The 25,608-nt window shown below is 40.7% G+C and overlaps 1 protein-coding gene across 10 annotated transcripts in view; it reads left to right on the top strand.

Moving 5' to 3' along the window:
- The window catches only part of NHSL1 (NHS like 1), a 226,204-nt gene that overhangs the window by 120,897 nt on the left and 79,699 nt on the right, over window positions 1-25,608 (top strand). The window contains exon 1 of one of the 10 annotated variants that reach the window (XM_032873035.1): window positions 5,187-5,386. The exons of the other annotated variants lie outside the window; for them this stretch is intronic. Coding sequence (XP_032728926.1) covers window positions 5,359-5,386 — 28 coding nt within the window. The 5' untranslated portion in view covers window positions 5,187-5,358. Of the gene's footprint in view, window positions 1-5,186; window positions 5,387-25,608 lie in introns of those variants that run through there. 10 annotated transcript variants of the gene reach the window in all.

Raw genomic sequence — 25,608 nt, 5'->3', positions numbered from 1 at the left:
GGAAAACGATCATCTAGCATCAGAGTCTAACTCACAGTACTCACCTAGCGCTATTAAAATCAAAGTTTGGGGGAGTTTGCAAGTATGAAAGTGAAAAAAGTCATTGTTCTTTTTCGTTGTTGTTGCAAACAGGAAGAAAGACCTCCTGCTGGGGAGGTGGAATTTTCTTTTAGACAGAAAGGATATTTCTCTGTTTGGATGTGTTTTGTATGCATTTTCTTATTGACAAAAGTAGTTACAAGTTTAGAATTAAGGAAACTTAATGCAAGTAGGAATGGTGTACAGTTGTAGCATGAGTTCTACCAGAGAAGCTTTTATGGGGTAAGTTGCTCCTGTAAAGGATCAGAGTGAATGGGAAGGGGAAAGCTCTTCTATTGCTTGAAGCTTTAATGTGTGAATTCAGGAACGAAATTAATTTTGTTGTACAACATACTTCTTGTTCTAGCTACGGATGGATGATAGTGCTTACTAAGTACTGTAAGATGGAGAACATATGAGTATATATAGAGACTCCCTGACAGTGTTTCCTCTTTTTAGGCAATTATTTTTTCTTCAAACTCTATTTTTGTTCCAGCTCTTATCTTAATGTAATTAATTTAGACATTTGAGAATGTGTGGGTCTGTGAGATTGTTAGAATGGAAGAGTTAAAATGAATTCTCTTGCAACCGGAGTAGACTATTTTTTTCATATCTTTCAGCGTATGTTATTCTGTTGATGGGAAATTCTTGACAGCTTTTCAATTTTTGGAAATGAAGAGGTCCTGGCTGTCTTGCTTTGCTGATTTCTCTTTGTCCACAAAGCCCACTAATGAGTTCTAGACATGGATTTTTTAGTTTCCACGTTTACAGATTTAACTCTAATTTGACACCTTAAAACCCACCACTGTCTTTAATATAAAACTTTGAGTTTGGTGTATTTGTTTCTGTGGTTGGTATAAATTTGATGAAATCAAGGGGGTAAAAACAAACAAGAACATCACATTCTTCCCTCCCTAAGAATTCAATTTGCTCTTGCACTAGAGAGTTCCTAGTTGCAGTGGATTTCTAAAGAGCTCTGTTGAAGACTGAAATGAATTTGAATAGTTCTGAAAAGTAATTTGAGATGAAATGGCTTATGGGCTCTCATAGTACTGTTTGTTAAAAAATTGTTTGCTCAAAAAACACATAACTAGGAGGAGCCAGAATTCAGTATTATGGGAGGAGGCTGTAGGCTAACCTAGTGTAATTTCCACAGTGTAGTTGAAATCATTATGATCTAATGACAGCTTAAGGTTTAGGATTTTTAATTGAATGCAGGTGTGGAGTTGTTGCAGGGTATGACTTCTGCAGCTTCAACATATTTGTCTCCACCCATTCCCATAACAGCAATTTCATTTTATTAAAGAATCTATCAACTTCATGAACTCTTAGTTTCCGTGGTAACTTGGGAAATTTTAGAAAGTCAAGTGAATGGCATGTGATGACAAGCGAGTACTTTTGTGCTGAAGTGTGTGTTCAAATCAGGAATCCACAGTCCCCTTTAAAGCCCACTTTCTGATCTGCCAGCAGCCAGGACAAATAGTTGACATTTGGCTCTCTTCCTGTGATTAATATCCTCTTGATTTACAATAATGATTTTTAGGTCACCCTTCCATGCTTCCTGTGAGGCAAACTCATGAGAAAGTAATGGTGACTGAGCCTGAACACAGGAATATGAAAGGCTACTTGCGGACACTTTGTGTTTCCTACTGTGTTTGTGTTTCCCTCTATTGGAGACTTTTTCAGGGGCTTTCATTAACTGGCCTATTTCTATGGCCATCTGAGGTTCTAAGGGCTCTTGAATCTGTGGTTATGATTAGCACGGATGTTAAAGGAAAACACGATTGCCCTTCGTTTGGGTAAATCATGTTCCCGTGTATTTTTTTTTAATTGTTGAGAGAAAACATTCCCATCAGATGGTCTCCCACATTATTGCAGGTTTCCTCTTCTCCATTTAGACTGTTTATTTCTAAATTCATGTCTATTCAGCTTTTGGTAGGTAGGGTACTAGAAAAAGTGCCTTCTTGGAAGAGAGATGTCATCTTTGTCATTGCTGTCTGCTCTTAAAACTCACAAAGTTGTAGTCACTCTCTGTTATTGCTATTGAAGTAGCTCAGATCTATTCAGTCCACCCAAGTTCATTTTGTATGAACAATGTCTCAGCTCCCAGTCTCTCAGAAGACGTTCTCTTAGGTTCTGCCAAGGGCCCTGTGGTTAACAAATCTCTGGTGTGTTGTTCCTTCATTGTGTAATCAGTGATGCACTGTGGTCTCAGAAATGAGTTTCCAGCTAATCAAATAATGTGATTAACAGTTAATAACCATGCATATATTGTAAACCATTTGTGGATTACGCCATTTAAAATATTAGAAAAAAAATATTTTTGCCACTGATACTGAGTGGAACATAAGTTTCTCTGAGACGATTCAGAATGCAAATTTCTTAATTACCGCCCTCCAGCTTCATCTTTGTAAATATTAATTATCTTTGCAGTGCATCTCTAACTGTGAAGACTGTTTTTTTCCCTTTTACTCTCCAAATCATCACAGACAGATATTTTATAAAACAACATTATGTCTTATGTGATGTCACTACTGTATCAAACAGCCATACGAGTCCTTAAGCATTTAATTTGTTGCCTGGAGTACTCTGGTTGCAGACGGGTAGCAAAGCATTGGCCAACTGGCACTGGTTAGGAGACAAATCTGGATTTGTTTCCTAGAGCTTCTGTAACAAATTACCAGTAGGCAAGTGGCTTAAAACAGAAATCTTTTTTCTCATAATCTAGAAACTAGAATCCAAAATCAAGGTGTGGCAGGGTCACGTCCCCTCCGAAATCTCTTACAAAGGGTCTTCCCTTCTTTCAGTTTCTGGTGGCCTCGGGTATCTCTTGGCTGGTGGTAGCATCTCAGGCCCTGTTTTCACGTGGCCTTTTTCCTGGGGTATCTCTGTAATTTTTATATAAGGACAAGTGTCATTGGATGTCAGACCCACCCTAATGCAGTATATGACCTCATCTTTAATGATTTCATTTGCAAGGACTCTCTTTCCAAATAAGGCCTCATTCTGAGGTTCCTGGTGGATGTGGGTTTCCAGGGACACTATTCAACCCATTAGAGCAGACCATGTGTAAAATCACACTGATTGAAGGTAGCCTTATAAGAGGTGGGCACAGCACTATAAGAATGACTGTCCTTGGATGCTGCACTTGAAGCTTGGTGCAAGCTTAAGACAGGTTTGTATGTGCAGGGAGAAGGGTGAAGCATATACTAGGGTCAGTAGCCCTAATGAAAATGTTGCCTTTTTCTTTCCTATAAGTGATCCAGTTTTCCTTATGAAATCTTAGCCTGCTGAGAAAGGGAAAAAACAAAAGACAAAATTGAACTTGGTTCACTGCAGTCATCTCAGTGTGAGCCAAAATTTAAACAGTTGCATTAGATAGCTCAGTCCGTTGGATGACTCAGTCTTTCAGAATTCTCCTCTATTATCCCCCGTCTCTCCAAAGTGGATTTTGTCGCTTAGTAGTCTTATTAATATAGCACAAGTGATGCATGCTAAATTATGTACTTTTGATGTAATTTTGTCATATTTGCAACATAATTTTAAAAATTGTAAAACAATTTATGTACATAGTTGAGTTTAGAGAATGAAGTATTATTTTTAAAATGTCATTCTTAATGTGGGAAGGAATCATACACCTATCCTTTTGTGGTCCAAGAATAATTTCAGTGTGTTTTATGAGCATCATGGACCTTTAGTTTCTGAATTTAGTATTGGGTTTTACCCAGTCACCATTCTCCCCAGAGATTTAAACCTGGCTTTGGTGTGTTGGACTAGATTCTTGCCCTTTCTCAGCTCTTACTGCCATTGGAGATCTAGAAATCCAGTTTCATGGATTGGAAAAGTGGTAAATTCTCTGGGGTGGGTGTATCCCAGCTGCCTGCGTGCTCAGCATGGTAGGGTCCTGTCTTTATTCTTTTCTGCTTCACGAGTTACAAACTTAGGAAAGCCTTTAGGTTGTCTAATAATAGCAAAGAGTTATGTTGGAGATTACAGCTATGAACTATCTCAGGCATGTGCTTCTGCTCCCACGAGGGCTGTTTATACTAGAAACTCAGCTCTCTCCCTCCTTGTGCATCCTGGAATGGGTCACAGACTGCTTTCCAGTTGTCTCGTGTATGTTGTGCATGTAAAAGAATTCCTTAGATTCTTTTCTTGGCAGCATTTGGAAAATAATGTCTGGAATCAGAAACAGATTTGTTATTTCTGTGCTGAAACAAGTGTATTTTTCAAGTGAGCTAGCAAGTAACCATTTGCTCTGGAAGGTTCCCCACACCCTTCTTAAATCACTGTTAAACTGTCAAGGAAGCATTGAGCAAAGTTTATGCTATTTGCCATTTAAGTCAGAGCATCACTTTTAAAGACTTTAATAACCAAAATGCAAAGCGACCTTGAAAATGTTGCATCTTTGTGAATCTGGACATTTTACTATGCATACATTTAGATTTTGAGTTTTACTTAAATTAACAGCAGCTTTTAGAACTGTAGCCCTTCAAGTTTCTCTATTTTCCCTCCTCCTTTCATTTAAAAATTGCGTATAATTGTTAGTCAATAACCTGCAGCTACCAAGGGGAATTCACATTTGCTCAATCTGCAATTTAAAGTAGCACTTTTAATAAACGCACTGGTGATATCATGCATTTTTCAAACTGGCGGGGAAAGCCCTTGAAATTTAATAAACCAAACAAAGCTGGCCCTTTACTTCCTTTGTCTTTCCCTTGAAAAGTCTATCATGCTTTCTAGTTCTTTCTTCTTCCTGCAGTTAAAGTCTTGTCTTTAAATATGTTAATGGAAGGAGAAGCCTGCTCACCATGCTGAATAGATAATACAATATAAACTAGGAGATGCTATCCTTAAGGAATGAAAAGGCAGTTAGCAGAGCTTTGCTGCCTGAAGCTCACGGAGCTGGGGGTCTGCTCATTTCTGGAGCATGCTCTGTGCGAAGATAGTAGTGCTCTGGGTAATTTGGTGGAACTGAATCAAATGACTCGAATTACTGAAAGCACTGGCAAAGGTTTCAGTTAAATTCTCCATTTTAATATCTCCTGTTCCATTTTTACCTGTTCTTGTTTCCTCTTTTCCCCTCTGTCTTTTCTGGTTTCTTTTCCTTACCCCGCCCTTACCCTCTTCGTTGGGGGAGCTGTATCATGCCTAAGCTGGATTGAACTCCTAGTTACGGAGGTGTGATCAGTAGTCTGCACACGCGTTAATAAAGGTGATAGTTAATAGACGAAGGCAAATGGATCAGTGCGATGAAGGCAATTTACCACTCGGGACACCATGTCACCACCATCCAGCAGGCACAAAGGTATGGAGGGGTACGTATTTTCCCATTTTAAACCTCAGAAGGAAACACTGCTTGAAAACAACCTAAGGGTCTTTAAGCAAATTAATAGCTTTTGTGTGATTAAGCAGCTTGTCAAGATTTTTTATTGGGGGACATTGGGTGGGAAGGTGGATATTCTTAAATTGAAAAGTGTCAATTATTTTATAAAATCATACATAGCAATTGAATTTGAGATGAGGAGGTCTTAACTTGACAGGCAGTACAACGACACACTGTTCATCCTCCGTGTGCTGATGACATGACACTTAGCAGGTTTTATTAGCTTAGGTTTAGATTTTTTATTGTTGTTACTATCAAAATGTGGCTGATACTGAGAGCCTTTGAGAGAAAAAGCTATGCTGACTTGAACTTGGGCTGAATTTGTGTGTGTGTTGGGGGGGTGCACGGTAAGAGAAATATGAGCGTTCATGACCACTTTTTCTTTGGAATGTCTTGTTATAACAAAAAGATATAAATAACGTAAGGTGAACTCTAGGAGCTGTGTGAAGTATAATGTAAGTAAACTTCTATTTAAGTGCAGAGTGGTTTTCAAAGGTCAGATTATGGATGTTTGTTCTTGAGAAATTTTACAAGACAGCATTTGAAAACAAAGAGAGAATCTCTGCTTCTGTGACCACAAGAAGGTATCTGTGATCTTTCTTTCAAAACGGTGCAGGCTTCGCTGCTCCTGAAACTTTGGACTGGAGGTTGTGACAAATGCCTCGGCTCTCCCAAGTGAGCCACTGTTCACAGTAGGAGTGGGAGGGAGGAAAGGCTGGATAGAGGCTTCTGAGGGTGTTCTCAGGAAGGGGAGGCAGAGGGCGGCCCCATTGTTCAGGCCATGCTCAGGAGAGAGGCGGGAGTCTGGGAGATTCTAGAGGTGGCAGAACGTTGGCTGGGGAAACTGACTGACACCAGAAGTTAAGAGCAGTGGTTTTTCTCTTTCAAACAGCAAAGTTCCTTAGCAAATGCAGAGGGGGTTTTAGAAAATGCCTGGAGATGAGACGAATATGGCAGGGCAGAAGAAAAATAAAGCAGGTGGAGGCCTTCACTCCCGCTGGTACTCCATTGCTCCATCCCAGCCATCTCCTGCAGATTGAGTTTTTGCTTTATCCAGACCCTTTCCTGATGGTCAGAGGACAAAGAAAGCTCTGGTCCCTTCATTTTTCCTGGAAGAGTGTTGCTAAACAGAATACCCAGCTTTTTGCAAAAAAAAGGCCAGTAGTCTCCCCAGGTGGCTAATTTGTACGTCTAAATTCATCCAAAATCTGCTGATATTCTGAAATACCTCTGCCGTTCATCTTATCGGGCCAAAATAAACTCTGAGGCTTAAGAGTTTATTTCTCAGGGGCACCTGGGAGGCTCAGTTGGTTAAGCGTCCAAGTCTTGATCTCAGCTCGGATCTTGATCTCAGGGTCCTGAGTTCAAGCCCTGAGCTGGGCTGCATGCTGGGCTGCATGCTGGGTGTGGAGCCTACTTAAAAAAAAAAGTTTATTCGTCGGATATTGATGGGCACTGACCATATGTCAGGCGCACGCCCTCCTCTGTCTCCAGGAGAGCCTCCATCTCTGATGCCGCTGGGTTTCTTCAGCACCCAAGGCCTCCAGCTGCTTCCTGTCCACTTGTAAGCCCTTTTGGCAATTCCTCTTTCCCCAAGGTGGACTTTGAGAAAAAAAAGTAAAGTCAGAGACTTTTTAAAGGGGTTTCCTGCCAGTTATGACACAAATAACAAGAGTAGCTAACAGGTTAGTAAAGATTCAGTAAATCCCAACTCTGTCTCTTAACAATACAAGCTTGAGTAAAATCTCCTTCGTTGTTAGAATACAACTACCTGATAAAATACTGAGGATTAAGTAATAACATATGAGATGGTGGGCATTTCTTCACAAATATGTAGTAATGCTATTTAAATCTGACCTGAGTGCTTTATAAAGTTACTGATTATACCTACCTTGGGCTTGTGAAAGTAAGGACTAATTTGTACCTTCATATGTGAATATGGTGTAGCTATCCAGGGAGAATGCTATCCTTTTGGATTGGTATCACAGCATATTTACACCAATTTTTGTAAAGTTTTTGGTAGTCACAGTCATATAAATACACCCAGATGATACAAAGTATTAAAAGTCACATTTACTGGCAAACGCGCATGATAGCAATGCAAGGATTTTGAAAGCCGTGGAAGCCAGCGAGAGTATCCTGACACCAACTTGATTCTGACTGCTTCAACACCAGTGGAAATGTTTCCTGGAAGAGCAAATACTTGCTAAAAAATTGGAGCAAGATTTGGACTACTCATGATGCCTTTTATAAAGCTGTTTTGTTTTCACACAATCTCTCCATAATTATATGAGCAGAATGGATGGATGGATCTTTACGTGGGGAGCAGTGTTCTTATTTTAGGCTGACTGCTGCATGAGCAATTGGTAATAAAGTCTCCTTATTGCTGGGTTATTCCTCATCTCACCGTATTCCTAGGTCCTCAGTAACGGAAGCCCACTTTTCGTCGCAGATAGAATAAGCTAGTAAGTGTAAATGTTGTCCAACTGAATTGTCAGTAAATTATAATGGAAGTCTAAAACAAACAGCGTACTGGAAAGATGACATTGTATATCCATCCCTCCAAAAATGCAGGCCTTAAACACCAAAAGTACTGAATACAGATGGGTACATTTTTGATGGCTTTAAGCTTGTCTTGAATATAAAACATTAGTTTGATACTTATCATCACTTTTTTTTTTAAAAGATTTTATTTATTTATTGGACAGACAGAGATGACAAGTAGACAGGCAGGCAGAGAGAGAGAGGAAGGGAAGCAGGCTCCCTGCTGAGCAGAGAGCCTGATGTGGGCCCTGATCCCAGGACTCCGGGATCATGACCTGAGCCAAAGGCAGAGGCTTCAACCCACTGAGCCACCCAGGCGCCCCTTACCATTACTTTTTGATATAGGTTTACCAGATTACATCTATAAGGACGGCTTCTTTTCAGTTCCCTACTGAGAACATCTAAAACTTTTAAATGTCCAGTGTCCTTTCTGCTTCCCACAGAAAGTTAATGTTAGCATGGCAAATGTGCTTTTTGGCTACTGATAGCAAATTTGGCTGGAAATGAGTTTCTGTTACTTGCTCCCTGTCCCTTACTCACCTTTATGAAATTGCTGAATGGATCCATTGTTGGCATGTTATCTGCAGGAGATAAAGTGTCTGAGAGCCGTGGGGAAAACAGGAGCCCCTGAAATAGATGAGATGCCTTTGGCACGTGACATACTAAAGGGTTCTCCCAGACTACTATTTGGGATTGTGTTTGACTAGATTTTCTCTGCTTTAATTTCCCCATTCCCTCCTTTTAACATTGGAAAGTGACCTCTGTGTTCTGTACATGAAAAGCAGCTACCTTTCTCTGTCTCTTCCTTGATATAGCCCCGTAGCAGCAATGAGGTCAGACTCTACAGATGCCGTGTAGAGAAATGAAGAGAACAGGCTTCTCTCTGCCAGAGTACTGCTTCCCTCACACCCAGCGAGAATTGTTACCATGAGGTAATTCTCTAGCCAGTATCGAGAGTCGTTTGCGGTTTTCTAGTAAGGGAACCAAGTATTTGTGATATGCTGGTAGCACCCAGATTTTATTTCCAAACTTCAAATAGGAATATCCATCTGCCCGCTCCACATTTCCAACTAGATTTCTAGTAGACGTCATGAATACATCGGACTCCTGGTCCCCCTCACACTTGCCCCCATATCTGTTCCTCATTTCAGCTGGGGGACAAATGCGTCTTTCCAGTTGCTTACACACAAAACCTGGAAGTCCTATATGTCCCCTTTTTCTTTCATACCCCACTCAGTGTGTCAGAAAATCCCATTGACTCGATTTTTAGAATCTTTTCCACAATCCGACTGCCTCCCAGACCACCACTGCCCCCTCCTTGCCTGAATCCCACCTTAGTTTCCCTTTACAGACTGTTTCAACCCAGTGGCCCGAGTGAAGCCTTAAAAACAAAAGTGATGGTTCCACTCCTTTGCTCACAAGTACATTTCACGTGAAGTAAAAGCTCGAGTCTTGGCAATTTCTCTGTATTTTGGGGGGTATCCATCATGGGCCAAACCTAAGCCAAAGAGAAGACAGGTTTGGTGCCTGAGCTACGGGATTTGTAGCTCTGTCAAATCCTCTAGTCTGGTGGAAAAGGAAGAAGGTCAGTCATGTTCTTGTCTGATGCTCACAGAAGGTGTGATCTTTAATGGGATTACTTTGTCTTCTCTGCAATGGGAATGAAGATCATGCTACCTGATATTTTAGCAATAAAGGTAGCAACCTGTGGCTTTAATGTGGCTACCAAGATGTACCTTTACTTTTTACTAAGTAGCTTTGATAAGAATTTTGGTTGGGATTTTGGAAAATTGATCCCTATGGCTTTTTTGATAGGGAGCCTATCCAAATTAGAAAGCTCACTTATATGTCTCATAAGCAGCTCAGTTTTTATTCTTATGCATGTATTTGTTTTGCTGAGCTTTGTGTGTTATAAGGAATAGCAAAAGTCTTTTCGTGGTAAGTGCAAGATATTTTACTCTTTTATAGTACCACAACTTTTTCTTTCATAGCGTTATTAAAATGGAGGGCAGGTTCTGACCCCCTCATTGAGTGATTTGCATATTCTTGGGACATGTACTACTTTTTGTGTGTGGTAGTGATTGGTGCTTTGGCTTCTCTACTAGATTCTAAGTTCCTTGGGGCCCTAGTGCATTAGCTTGACCATGAAGGAATTCCAACTGATATTTGTGGATTAAAGGCATGAAATGTAATATGCAACCCAGTTTAGGTGAAACAGACTTCAGACATCACTCTCCCTGAAAATAAGTGGGCTTTTTTTGAGGATAGCTTAAAATATAAAAGTGGATTTTTCTACATTCAGCTGATAATAGGTAGGCAATAAGTAGAGCAAGAAAGATTTTTAACTTTCAGAGTCTTATTTTCTGTAACAACCGGATTGAAAAATCTAATGGAATGATTTCAGTCATAAATGGCTTGTAAGAGTGGGAAGCTGGTATAAAGGAGAAAGGTAATGTATTTCTAGAAACTCAAACATTGTAGTGATGGGGAGGGTAGGGAGGGAGGTACATTTCTCAGGTGTTTTCTTGGTCTTTGAAGTGGCAGGTCACCAGGGAGATGGCCAGTGCCCTCTTGTTTCCTCCCAAGCCCCATTCTGAAGGGCTTATGGTTCTCTTGACTAAGAAATTGAGGACTTACTCACCAAGGAGAAATACACCCTGATCCAAGCACTTTTTTCTCTCCTAGATTTAAACACACACACACCACCACCACCACCACCACTCCAATGCATAGTCTGGTGAATGGGCAGTTGAACATGGACAAAAAAAGAAGAGTGGTAAAATTTTCTTTAGAAGTAGATTATTTTGTCTTAGCAGATCATTTAAATATGTGAGGTTTTTTTTTTTTTTTAATTTAACATGTTTAAATACTTACATTGGAATTGTACTTCCTTCGGTCTTCTCATCCCTTGTTCTAAATTTTCAGATCTGCGGGATGATTTTGTAGGGCTCCCCTGTATGCAGTTCATTCTATTTCCATTATAAACTTTGTTCCCCATTTTCTCTGTAAATATGCACACAATATGGTCACTTTGTTCTTCTGTTTGTAATAGGTACCATTAGGACAAGCTGGTTATTATTCAGGACCTTATGTTAGAGTACACCTAGAGGTGCTCTATTAATATCTGTTGAGTGATTGAGTGCTTAGCTGCATTTAGGACTTTATTCTTTCCCTTTATCACTGTGATGGTTATTAAACGTTACAAGAACTTTGACCTAGAGGTTGTCTTTTCACCTCAAAAAAATGAAGATGACAGACCAATCATTTTAATGACCAATTGAGATCTTACTAAAATGCCCATTCAGGATTATGAGCCTGAAGTATTCTTGATTTTTTTTTTAAGATTTTATTTATTTATTTGTCAGAGAGAGAGAGAGAAAGAGAGAGAGCGAGCAAGCACAGGCAGACAGAGTAGCAGGCAGAGGCAGAGGGAGAAGCAGGCTCCCTGCTGAGCAAGGAGCCCGATGTAGGACTCGATCCCAGGATTCTGGGCTCATGACCCGAGCCCAATGCAGCGGCTTAACCAACTGAGCCACCTAGGCATCCCTTGATGTTTTTAACTGTGAGTAAAATTTCTGCATGTGTAGCAGAGTCTTAACCTAGGAATCAGAATTTCTGATCCTGAGTCCATTATTTACTGACTCTGAGGAGGCCACATAAGCTCTCAGAGCCATTTCCGCCATCTAATAACTAGAAGTGACTGCACTGTCTGCTTGGTGGGGGTGATTCTTTGGGAATCAAATGAGATGAGGTGCCTGGAATGTAGTGGGAAACCGGCAGTCCTCTGTCTCCTCCTCTCCCCATCTACACTTCCTGTCAGTTCTTCTTGAATATGCTCTGTCCTCTCTGTCTCCTGGGCCAGCCCTGCCATAGTGTGGTGAAAAGTAGTATTTTGTTCTTTTTCTGGCTTATCAGTCTCCTAATGCCCTGATTTTAATCTACTTGCTCTTGGGAAGTACCCAGACTCTCTCCAGAATGTGTTTTCTTCTCTGTTAAACCTCAGTCCCCTCACCATATCATTGTTTTTAGAGCAAAGTCAACTTCCTTACCATGATATAGACAAGCCCTTCATGAAAGAATGCCTCCCGATTTTCTTCAGCTTCAGTTCCCATTAGCGGCTCCCCCTTCTATATTCACCACCCTTGTTCCTCTTTCTCTGCATGTGCCAGGACCCTCTGCTTTAGAAGGAATTTCTGTTTCTCCTGCGGTGCGTCACCCTAACATTTAGATTGGACTGACAGGACTGCACTCAGATGTTAGCTCCTGTAGAAATCCTCCACACTAACATTCCCAAGCTGGTCTTAACTTCTCTGGGCCGCCTGCCACGTTGTCATCCAGCAGTTTTCTTTGTGCTGGGCAGTAAGGCAGGGAACGCATTCTTCATTGTCCTTGATGCCAAGAATCGCATCGAGGTTGGGTGGTTGAATTAATTCGTTAGTACTTGAAAATTTTTAAAAATATTAGGGAAAATTCTGGTGTATCAGCTGGCTTGGTATTAGAAACAAAGTAGAAAACCTTACCCTAACCCATGTATAAAGTTATAAATTGTTTCACAGCTGGATTACTGTGCTTCATTCTAGCTGTTCCCTGTGGATAATTTCTGAGGTGTTGAAATGCACAAAAAGTTTCAATTAAGATTATTTGCCTTGGAAGGAGAAGTAACTATGCCAAGAAATCCTAAAATAATTTGGATTTTACCAGGGAAAATCATGTTTGGGATACAGCAGCACAGTATCCTATAAGGGTAAATGACATGGAGGTTGTCAACCAGAGCTAGGTATTCAGAACGAGGGACATAGTGTTCATTACCTGGGATGGTGGTACAAACTAGAAATATTAACTCACTCAAGAAAAGCACAGATAACCAGTTAATGATTGATCATAACTGATTATCAAGGTGAAATGGTCTGAGTCTTCTGGCCTTGAAGGAATCCAAATAGTGGAAAACTCCACCCTGCCAACTCTGATGGGCAAAATTTTGGCCCCCAGGACTTTCATCCCCTGGTACCATGCCTGTCAATATGTTGTACATGGCAAAACAGGACTTTGCAGCTAGAGCAAAGGTTACTACTCAGTGAGAGAGATTAGCCTGGATTATCCAGGTAGGTCTAATGTCATCATAGGAGCCTTTAAGAGCTGAGCTTTCTCCCCGCTGCTGGCAAATGTGAATTCAGGGAGGTTCTAAGCCTGGGAAGGAAGGATATTCAGTGTGTTGCTGGCTTGAAGATGAAGGGAACCACTAGGAAACCCTTGAGAAGGCACTGAATTTTCCCAACCACCTGAATGAGCTTGAAAGCAGATATTCCTCCATAGCCCCCAAATAGGAAGCCAGTCAACACCTTAATTTGGGTGAAATCTTAATCAGAGAACCCAGAAGCCTTCTGGATTTGGGGCCTACTGAACAGTGAACTAATAAATGGGTATTGTTTTAAGGTGCGAAATTCATGGTAGTTTGTTAAAACAGCAGTAGAGAACTACTACACCAACAAAACAAAAAAATGGGGCGGGGGTATGGGAACATCTTGCTTTGGGGACATTTATGTTGGGAAGACTTGATTTCCAGTGGACCAAGTTCGAAAACACTAGAATTGAATACCCTTTCTGACGGTGGTAAGGGGTCTTTATTTCTGGCTGATCTGAAATCTCTCTCTGATGTCTGGAGCATCATAGTTGATCTAAGCCATGCCACTGAGTGTGTCTTAGACCTATGGCCTCTAAGGGAAAATCAAGGCTAACTGTACATTATCATAAGCTTACTTTGTCCAGGAACAGTTAACAATAATAAATCAGAGCAGTGAAGATTGTTTTTGGTAGTAGAATATCAAAGACTCATTCTCAGTTTTTCCAAGTGTTGTGTAAGTGGGACATCCTGAGATATTTGCTTCTTTTTAGCCTTGTTTTTCTAATGTTGCCTTTGTGAGAACCATCCTGTTGGTCAAAGCCCCCTTCAAAACCCAGTACTTGAAATATACTTGTTTTTTGTTAATAAAAATAGAGGAATTGATTTGATGTCCTTTAAGAAATACTGTACTCTCATTGCAATTCTTTTTTTTTTAACATTTTTTTTAAGGATCTTATTTATTTACTTCACAGAGAGAGAGAGAGAGAGATCACAAGTATGCAGGCAGAGACCCTACTGAGCAGAGAGCCTTATGTGGGTCTTGATCTCAGGCCCCAGATCATGACCCGAGCCAAAGGCAGGGGCTTAACCCACTGAGCCACCCAGGCACCTCTCTCATTGGAATTCTAAAGGCCATTTATTTTAGTCATACAGTGCAAGACAGGCAAAAGTCTTAAGTCTGGGCTATGCTTTGCCGATATGGTGAATTTATCTACATGAAATATTAAAGCAGTTGGCTTAGTATCGGTTGGCTTGAAATATTAGAACACTGGCATCTGCATAGGGTAATAATAATAGTCAGAAATTAACAGAGCTGATAACCCTACTTAATCACTCACCTTTGTAGGAATTAAGTGATGAGTGCCTAAATCTTTCTAGAGGAAAATCATGAATTATACATTTATTCCCCGCAAACATGAAGTAATAGGCTCATAAATAATTCTCTTAATGACTAGTCAAAGAATGAAAATTAAAAAGACAGGCTACTGACTTGATGGGCCACTGGTGCCAACAAAGTTTAAAAACCTGACAGTTTTTGTTTATTTGTTTGCTTTGGTTATTTTATGTGTGTAATAAATTTCAGCTGTAATCCTTAACTTGGAAATGAGTTTTATTTGATTAGCACATTAATTTCATCATCCAGAGATTGTCTACATTTTCTTTTCTAAGCCAGTCTTTCTTCCATATCTTAGCATATTTGATTTTTTTTTTTTTAAAGACTTTATTTGTCAGAGAGAGAAAGTGAGAGAGAGCATACAAGCAGGAGGAGCAGCAGGCAGAGGGCTCCCTGCTGAGCAGGGAGCCCCATGTGGGACTCAACCCTAGGACCCTGGGATCATGACCTGAGCTGAAGGCAGCCGCTTAACTGACAGAGCCATCCAGGCGTCCCAGCATATTTGATTTTTTTTTTTTTTTTTTTTTTTTTGAAAGAAACATTTACTTAGGGGCACCTGGGTGGCTCAGTCCTTTAAGCATCTGACTCTTGGTTTCGGCTCAGGTCATGATCTCAGGGTCATGAGATCAAGCCCTGCATTAAGCTTCTTGCTCAGTGTGGAGTCTTGAGTTTCCCTCTCCCTCTCACTCTGCTCCGACTCCATGCACACACTCCTTCTCTCTCTCTCTCTAAAATAAATAAATCCTAACAACAACAACAGCAACAAAGAAACATTTACTTAGTATGAGAGCCAATCCACTGCATGGAAGTGTTTGAAGGCTAGGCTGGCCGCTGAGTCTTCACATTGTACTACCTTTCTTCCTTGGTCCTAAAACCTGGCACAGTTATTAACCCAGATCTGCTTTGATTTTTTTTTTTTTTTTTTTTTTTTTTGCTTTTCTTTTTCTTCTAAATATGTTCACCTCTTCTTCCTGAATGGAAGCCTTTGGCTCTTTCTCCATTCTACCGTTCTCCTTTACTTTCTTCTTACTCCAGTTATTCTTGGAGTGTTAGGAATATATTTTTAAAAAGCAAATAGCAGAAAGAAAATCTTGATATTTTAGGCTTATCATGTAGTCAAGTGAAATCATATTGACTTAAGAAGCCTTATAATTATGTCAGATTTTGTCAGATTTATAATTTGTAGGATTAGGTCAGATTTTGCTTTCTCCCCATTAATCCTCTCATCTGAGTCTTAGGATGCACAATTTACCCATTCCCAGTAAATTACAAAATGTGAATTGGAAAATGGCCCATGGACCCCAGAGGAGGAATTATAGGAGGAATAAATAAGAAGCAGGATCTGGTCTCTCATTCACAGGTTCCTGTTTGGGGCTTTCTAATCCCTGATGACTTGGGCTTTACCCGTAGAACTGTGTAGCCGTGGGGCAGGTCACCTAACTTCCTTCATCTCTGCTCTTTCATTTCTAAATTCAGATGGTGATTGCCTCACTGATAAGATTTTCATGAACTTTAAATGGGCTAATACGTGGAAAGCTGGCCTGGAACCATGTCTCCACCCAGTAACTATTAACTGACATTTTTCTTTCTGTCCTATGTGTGTTATAGGCTCACAGCCTCTGCCCTTCTAACTGGTATTTGTTGGACTGTAGTGCCGAACAGGATCTTTTCACTTTGGGTTTTCAGTTTCCTAAGTGGATTGTTAAGGGTCCTAGTATGTACCCACTTCTTTTCTACTTTTCATATGTAAATGCCCTCCACAAATGTCTGGACACTGGTAATCCCGCTGCACTCTGACTTGCCATTTCCCATGAGCTATAAATTCATGTATGTAAATGTAAATGAGGATGTAAATGAGGGGATTTGTTTTCATGGTGTGACAAGCTTTATAAGCCTCATAAACTCTTTTGTCACTTTGGATTTTAAAAAGAATTTTTTTTTTTTTTTTTTTTTTTTTTTTTGGGCGCTTCCTCCTTCCCAGCGTCAGAGTCTCACGCTGCTGTTTGTGAGCACAGTAGGAACGGTCATCTAAATGTCTGTATGGTTTTTGGTGTTGCACAGTGTTTTTCTTCTTCTGTACTTAACTGAAGTTTCCCAAATATGTAACTGGAAAGGAAATGCTTATCTGTACAAAATCCAGTGCAGCCTCACAGAGCTGGTCTTGACCACCTCCTCTGTCAAAAGGATAAAGGGGAGGAGACAGAGGAGGGGAGCCCTAGCTTGGTGTACTGCTTATACAGCCTGCTCAATTTGCTTTTCCTGTTTAAAAAACACGGCAAAGCAAAGACAAGCCCAAGTTATACATATGACAGGGTATATTACTTCTTAAAGCTTATCTTCAAGTGCAAAGAGGCAAGATAGATGCTGGGGGAGTTTCCAAAAAGAGATATCAAGAATGACAGACTTCTTACAGATTCTGTCAAGATGGATTTTATTCAGCTTGAGACCTTATGGCAGGTTATTTTACAATTCATTAGTATTATAGATAAAAAGTAGAAAGAAAAGAAGATATTTGAATACAAAAGTAGACTCTCTAGAAAGTAGTGATACAGAGGATGTTAATCTCAAAACTGGTGGGATGTAGCCAAAACTGCATGCAGAGGAAAATTAGTAAACCTACATGTTTTTATTTTTAAACAAATAAGAAAAAAAATCAGACTCTTGAGGAAAATCTTGAGTGATTGAAAAATCTTATAATCAAAATGGGGAGAAAAATGGCAAGCCCACTGGCAAGAGTTTCATCTGCCATAGATATTCTGGGTAAAAAAGATAGCAGGAAAGTGTCCTATATAAGAAGGAAGAGAACTCAGAGCTACATACGGCAAAATATGTTGTTTTAACATTAGGACTTGGGAAACTGAGAGCACATTTTAAAATTCATTTTTAATCTTGGGATCATTTTGGCCAAATATTTTCAAAAGAATTTTTTTTTTTTCTAAAAGACTTCCTTATAAGATCCCCCAACACATTGCTCCAACACTTAAGTTGTCCTTAGAACTCCCCTGTACACATTAGTCCAGCTAACCTCTGTTTTGTTTTGCAACAAAAGTGTATCCATCTTCTAGCTTTGGATGCATTGTATAGTGAGTGTATAGGACCGAAGCCTTGCTGTTTCTGACAAGCCAGAAGTATTCTCTCTGTTAGCGATCTATATCACATTATGTTGCCCAAAATGGAAGTGAGAACTCAACTATTGCCCTTCTGTCATTTCAGTGGTGAAACACCCAAGGCCCAGAAACATTGATGTTCCAGGTCTCACACAGAGGGTTGAGACCTGGAAATTGCTATCCTGGGCCAAAGACTACTGTCTCCTGCATCATTTGTGGATAGCCCCGTTGCTGTCCACTGACCTTTTCAAGACCCTTTCAACCAGTTTCCCTTCTCTTTAGCTTTTATTACATGAAGTTTGGCAAGCTGGGCTTCCTTCCATCATTCACATGATTTTCAGAAAGACTGCTTTTTAGTTTATTTCTGATATTTCAAAATGGCCTTCGGATAATTTTTATGATACCCTTCAATATTTTAAAGCTCTGTTTATACTGGAATGCCCCTCTACTATGGGAAGAAAACCATTAAATCAATGTGATAGTCTTTCCTTTTTGGAAGACTTTCTGGCAGTATCTACTGAAGCTGAATGTATGCATTCCCTATAAACCAGCAACTTCCCCTTCTAGGAACATGCCCAATATCGAGGCATAAATGTGTCACCAAATGACATCCGTGAGGATGTCCAAAGCTGTGCTATTCGTTAAAGCCCTAAACTAGAAAAAAAACAAATGGGCATGAATCATGGAATGGATTTGTGTTCTCTTCACCAAACAGCATTAAGAATCAACCAATACTTGCCATGTGGATCCCATGGTTGAATGTCACAAACATAACGTAGAGTGAAAGAAGCCAAACACAGGAAGTATGATCCTAATCATATAAAATTCAAGAACCAGGCAAAAGTAACCTCTGATGACTGTGTCAGGGTAGCAGTCACCTTTCGGGGATGGCAGAAGTGACTGGAAGGCCATGAACAGAGCTCTGGGAGCTGGTCATCATCTCCATCTTGATCCAGGTACTGGTGACATGGGCAGGCACTCACTTGGTGCCACACATGTATTTTGTGCACTTTTCTGTGTCCAATAAAATGTTTACTTAAAGTCCGGGCTTAATTTGACTTTCCATTTCTCCCGCTTTGAATCTGTGTGTGGCTCTGCTCTCTGTCTGCTTTGCTAAGTACTCTTTCGTGCCTTATGTATTCCTAGGAGTCCTATTACATGGTGAGTGGGTAGGAGGAAGCCTCCAGCACCACAGACCTGGTTTGAATTCTTGCCCCACCACTTGGCATGCTTATGGCTTTTGGATAATACCTAGCTTCTTACTGAGCCACCATTTCCTCAACTTGAAAAATGGGGAAAATTCAAGCTCCAGTGCCCTAGGGGTGTGATGTGAGTTAAGTGAGATATTGTGCATGAAATGCTCAGCTCAGAGGAAGCACCATTTGCTTCTAGCTATTATTTTTCTTTTGTTTCCCTAAAGACTATACTGTGCTTTTAACATATAGAACCATCTTGCCATTTGGCACCAGGCTGGACCTACAGCATAGACACAGGTTTAGGCTTTGCATTCTTGCGTCCTTGGAGATTACACACTCTCAATTACTTCTCTGTTATAGTACTTCATATTCTTTTTTTTTTTTTAAGATTTTATTTATTTATTTGACAGAGAGAGAGATCACAAGTAGGCAGAGAGGCAGGCAGAGAGAGAGAGGGAGAAGCAGGCTCCCTGCTGAGCAGAGATCCCCATGTGGGGCTCAATCCCAAGACCCTGGGATCATGACCTGAGCCCAAGGCAGAGGCTTGAACCCACTGAGCCACCCAGGCGCCCCAGTACTTCATATTCTTGATTCCAGATTGGTTAACCAATCAAGAATTCCTCTCTCAGTCCACTGTCTTCTATTCCTAGAGCTATTTGCTTCAGCTTTCTTATCTTAAAAAATTATTAATTTGCTGCTCCCCCCCACCACCTTAATTTTTTCATCATAAATAGATTAAAAATGCTGGGTGAGCTGTAAGACTTTGTGGGTGGACTTTCCTTAATGGCCTTGATTGGGTACCTTCTGTCCAAATGAGTGAGTCTTCTCAAGAATGTTCGGAACTTGAATCCAGCCATTGTTAGTTGGTGGAAAGATGATGTCTGCCAGTGTTGTACAGAGAGGTCATGAAAAGGTGCAGGGGTGGGGGAAGGAGGGATGGAGGCCCTTTCTTTTTTTGATTAATGAAACTCATTAATTCAGAAAATAATTCCCAGCCTTTCTGCCTGAAGATTATTGTCATTCATTAACCAGATAGTTGAATCCTATTTCATAATGCGAATCTAAAAAAGGCTCTGTGGTGGCTTGTGGGCTCAGAAACAAATTAAAAGATCTTGAGGAAAACCCAAACATTTTTTTGAAAAAGGAAATTACAAGGACTTATTTCAGTTTTTGAAATTATGTGACCTCACATATCCTTCAGTGCTCACATATTTTTCTATCTTGATAGCAAAGCTTAGTAATCAACCACGTGCTCCACGTCTGACCTTGCTGTTCCCCCACCTCCTCCTCAGTTTTCTGTACATCCGAATCTGGGTGTCTGGACCCCCGCTACTCTGTACATTCTCCTCAGGGATACGGAAGCATCCACATAGCCAGATGTGATGCACGGAGCTCTCTCTTGGCCTTATTAGCATTTTCTGGAAAGCTGGCTACTATGTTTTCCCTCCTCACAAGTCTTTCCTCTCTTCATTTCAAGGAACTACTTCTTCTGCCACTTCTGGCTTCTCCAGAGGACCTGCCTCCTCTTTTTCTAAGGAAGAGCCTCGGGATTCAATCTTCTGTTCTCTTGTATGCCTGCCTTCTTACCCTAAGTGCTCGCAGTCAGTGGCTTTACGTATAAGTTCTGTGTGCTCATTTCCAAGTTGTTTTTAATCTCCAGTCCTGGCCTCTCTTCTGAGCTTCATGCAACTGCCTCTGTGAGATTTCCACTTGCGTGTCCAATAGACCACTCTCACGTATGATGTCTGGGTTCCTTTTCCCTACGACGGTTCCTCCTCCCGGGTTTTTCCCTTCTCTGCAAATGGCATTAGTGGCCTCCACCCAGGTACCTTCCGGGAAAAAGTGGAGTTCTCTCTGATCCCTGCCTTTCTCTCCATCCCACATCTTTCTAATCTTTCTGTTCCACCTCCAAAATCTATTTTGAATCTACCCATTTCTCTTTTCCCAACACTAGTTCAGGCTACCATCATTTCTTGCATAGTTCATAACAATAATGTCCTATTTCTATTTGCCCATACACAATCCCTTCTCCACACAGTTGTCAAAGAGATCCGATTGAAGTTGGTGTATGTATTGCAGAAAGTTGAACACAAGGTGGAAATAGCCAACTTTTCACTTAGGCTCTGGCATAGACACACATGGCTCTGAATGTTGTTTGTTTTTAAAGATAGAACATTTCGGCAACATAAATGTGAAGAAAAGCATTGCTAACCAGCCCTATCTGATTTCCTGAAATGAGGGGAATAGGAAATACTGCCAGTGTGTTCTGGATCTTTCTCCTGTGAGCTGGTTAGAAATCACTAGCTGTGTGAGGAGGAGAGTCCTTTCTGAAGCACAGGGGAAAACTACCACAGAGAACAACAAACAAGCAGACACTGTGCTTATTTCCAAAGATTGCTTACAGAATTTTCCCATGCTCCCCTGCTGATTTCCTGTTGGGGGTCTATGTGTCATGGACAATAGGAATGACATCTTTTACAAATGTCATATTAGCCTTGCAAAATTAAATTATTTATGTATCAAGATGGGAGCAAATTACTTTTTCCATCTGAGATGATAGCTTTCTGATTTAAAAAAATGCACTGGATAGGAACATTAATATTTCATGCTTTTATTATAATACCTGAGTGTTTATGAAGAAGTAAGTATTTGCAAGTTATGAGATACGTAGAAGTTCCATTTGATTGCCATTGTTTCTTGATAAAAGTTGAAGGTCTTCACTCTATTAAAAGAAAAATTGAATAGCAGAAGAGGATTTCCTTTGAAGATTTCATTTCTATTAAATTAGTACCACAGATTATACTGTGAAAAAATGCTATTGAAGATATTACTAAATACATGGTAAAGCATTTTTATTCTGCCTCATTCAGAGAAGGTTTATTTGTACAGTTCTGCCCAGAAAAGTTATATTTTCTCAACAGGTGCTTACATGTAGAGTGCTTTATTCTTCAGGGGCATTTTGTTTTTAATTTTACTTCTTCATTTTTTTTTACAGTGTTTTTGAATTTTTACTTATTTTTAATTTTTTTTTTAAATTCAGTTTCTTCAGTGGCATTTTAGAAGTGTACATACTGAAGTTACTATGTCATTGCTTAGATTATGCATGGTCTTTTCCATAAGAACTTATACATAGTAGAGAATGAAGGCCAAACTTCTATTATTTTTTTTTCCAATTTTGAGTACATAAGGTAGATGGAAACGTGATTTAATTGAATTTGCTCTTTTAAAAGATTTATTTATTTATTTATTTGAGAGACAGAGAATGAGAGAGAGCAAGCATGAAAGGGGAGAGGTCAAAGGGAGAAACAGACTCCCTGCTGAGCAAGGAACCCGAGGCGGGACCCATCCTGGGACCCAGGATTGTGACCTGAGCTGAAGGCAGTCGCCCAACCATCTGAGCCACCCAGGCGCCCAAGTTTGCGCTTTTAATTTGTAAAGTCAGATTTCAACAACCCATGGAATATTCTAGTTTCCTGAAAAGCATTGCTGTGAATCTTTCACCCTCACCTGTATCACCATTATTTTTCTTACATGACATGAATTTGAACGGGTCTTTTTTTTTTTTTTTTAAGATTTTATTTATTTATTTGACAGACAGAGTGAGAGAGATCACAAGCAGGCAGAGTGGCAGGCAGAGAGAGAGGGGGAAACAGGCTCCCTGCCTAGCAGAGAGCCCGATGCGGGTCTCGATCCTAGGACCCTGAGACCATGACCTGAGCCAAAGGCAGAGGCTTAACCTACTGAGCCACCCAAGTGCCCCAAACAGATCTTTAAAAACAAAAGAAAACAAAACAAAACAAAACCTTTTTTTTTTTTTTTTAATGTTCTCATGAAAGGGAGCCCACATAAAGATACCAATCCTGGACTGTGTTGAGTTTTTCTACTCAACAAGTGACAGTGTTGAATACTACTTGCTGAGTTCTTGGGACTACCAACACAATCTGAGTGAAAGAAGTCTCCGTCTCAGCTTTTGATTCAGGGAATTCTCGTGTAAATAAACATTCTTTTGGATTTGAATCAAAACTGATATAAGCGACTACAAATCCAAATTGATTTTGGACTATATTCGCGATTTTTCTTCCTGAAGAACCTGGCTAGAGGAGCCTGGGTGGCTCAGTCGGTTGGGCATCTGCCTTTGGCTCAGGTCATGATCCCAGGATCCTGGGATTGAGCCCTGCATCGGGCTCTCTGCTCAGCAGGGAGCCTGCTTCTCTGTCTCCCACTCCCTCTGCTTATGTTCCCTCTCTTGCTGGGTCTCTCTTTGTTAAATAAATAAATAAAATATTTTTAAAAAATAACTTGGGTAGAAATCCTGCAGCAGGTTCTGTCATTAGCTCGCCCAACTCCTAGCTCACACCTTCCTGGCCTGACTCCTTTTCCTATCAGGGTAGCTAAGCAAATGCCTTTATTCCCAGACTCCTTTGCAGCTAGAGTGCAGTATGTGACCAAGGCTCTATCAAGCAGTACTGAATTTGGTTGCAGTGTGTAGGTATATAGGGTCTTTAGATCTACTTGTACGCCTAGCTGCACTACCAGCCTCGTGCTCTTCTGACATTGACTTCTGTGGACACTTAGCATCCAGTCTTGCATGTGATCAGTGATAACAGCAGGTGGCAGCAACAGCAGTGTTTCACTGTGACAGTCTTGGCCATGTGGCATGTCAACTTAACCCCTGGCTCTCCTGGAGATTCTGAAAGCTCCTTAATATCTCTTAATAAATCCCTTTTCCTTAATATAATGAGTAGATTCTTTTGTTTCCACCTAAGTGTTCTGACATTGGCTTCATAGCCACCTGACAAGGTGTTGTCTGTCTTGTTTCCATTACCTGATATTCTTTCCCTAAATACTGATAGTGTAGTGGTTAGATGTTGTTGGGCGTATCAAAATTTATGCAAATACTTCAGCTGTTTATAACCAAGATTGGGGGAAAGTCAGCATTTAAAAAATAAATACAGAGAATATGTTGTTTTTCAATTATGGTCTTTGATCATGACCATATCATTTATGCAAATCCCACTCTTAACAAGAAAATCAGTTTGTCTAAGTAAAAAATAATCAGGAACTACAGTATTCACTCAAAATTGCCTGACATCATGAAATCGAAAGAGAAACTGGTAAGGCTAGAGGCTAACCCAAGGCAGTGGGTGGCCACATCCTACCCCTGGACTATTGGTGTTCCAGTTGGAATAGGTAAAGCATTTCAGAGAGGCAGGAAGTGTTAGGACACAACTAAAGGTTAGGCATGGAGTCAATCATGAACATAAGGAAGACAGATTATTTACCCCCATTCCTTCTTTCATCAGCATTAGCTCACCTTGGATTTATAGAATTTGCCTAACTTTTCAGTTCATTTTTCCTTTGTGTCTACAATTCTTCTAAACACAGACCTCTGTCTTATCTAAAAACCCTTGATGTTTGCCCATAACTGACTGAGGTCTAACCTCTTTGACTTGATAGGTAAGGTTCCTCACAACTGCTCCTGATTTTCTTTTCCAGCTGTATCTCCCACTGCCACCCTTGCAAGCCCCACTTGGTCATCCCAGTGGGCCAGCAGATTGTCTCAGGCAGGTCCCACTGCAGACACCAGTGTAAGTCGAAGGGGATCTAACCCAGGGTTTGTGGTACTTACACAATCATTGGAAAAGCCTGGGGAAACAAGTCCGAGCTGAACTTCCAGGAATGACTCCCAAGACGCCATTTCAGAACTGTCTTACCAAGGGCTCCCGTGGTAGGGCTTGAACACTGAGACTTAATTATCGGTCCTACTGAGATGCTTCAGCAACCAGACTTACCAGCAGAAATCGCCAAAGCAGCAAGAGTGTGGGCTCAGGTATACTGGCTTTGCAAACCAGGTGTAAGGGAGATGGGCAAATGTGGTTTTCAGCTTCTGGATATTCACAGGCAGTGCACCCTGCAAGGTGGTCTGGGGCTTTGAAGGCAATGTACACCATCCATTATACATGTAACTCAGTATTCCCAACACAGACAACTTGCTCTCTTCACTGTGCCTTTACTCTTGCTCTTTGGTTTAGTTGGAATGTGTTTCACATCCTTCTCCATCTATCAGATTCTTATTCATGCATCACACATCCCCGGCTGTCGTTTCCTCTGATACTGTTTCCTTCTAGTTCCCATTAGAGGGCACCCTCTATTTAAAAATGTGTCTTACTGACATTTGATTGCCTCAGTCTTCCAGCCAGTGGAGCTCCTAACAGACAAGGAATAGGTTATTGATTCACTCATTTTGCTCTTCAGTCAGCAGACTTACTAGCATCTCCAAAGCCAACGGAAGCCCAGTTTCTGTCCTCAGGGAGATAAAGTTCAATCATGGAGGGATAAGCCACAAAGAAGCAGATAATGACTCTTCTGGAGAGAAGGCATGGGAGGCAAAATGGTTAAGCAGGAATTTATAAGAGAAGGTTGTCTTCCATCTTTGGGTCTTCAGTGCCTAATGTTGTGCTTGGTGTGTAGTGTCCTTAATGAATAAGTCAGGGCTGGAAATGAATGAAATGACTTTTTTGAAAGGTACTTTCGTGTCTAACTAAAAGCTGTCTACCAATACTGTGATGCTTTAACATTAGTTCTTTTCTTTTTTTTTCTTAAAGATTTTATTTATTTTTTTGACAGATCACAAGTAGGCAGAGAATCAGGCGGAGAGAGGGGGAAGTAGGCGCCCCACTGAGTAGAGAGCCCGATGCGGGGCTCGATCCCAGGACCCCGAGATCGTGACCTGAGCCAAAGGCAGCGGCTTAATCCACTGAGCCACCCAGGCTCCCCGTTAG

This window comes from Lontra canadensis, unplaced genomic scaffold (genome assembly GCF_010015895.1).
Source record: "Lontra canadensis isolate GAN:19392208 unplaced genomic scaffold, GSC_riverotter_1.0 scaffold47, whole genome shotgun sequence".
Taxonomy (NCBI): domain Eukaryota; kingdom Metazoa; phylum Chordata; class Mammalia; order Carnivora; family Mustelidae; genus Lontra; species Lontra canadensis.
This window is presented reverse-complemented; position numbering and strand designations above follow the sequence as displayed.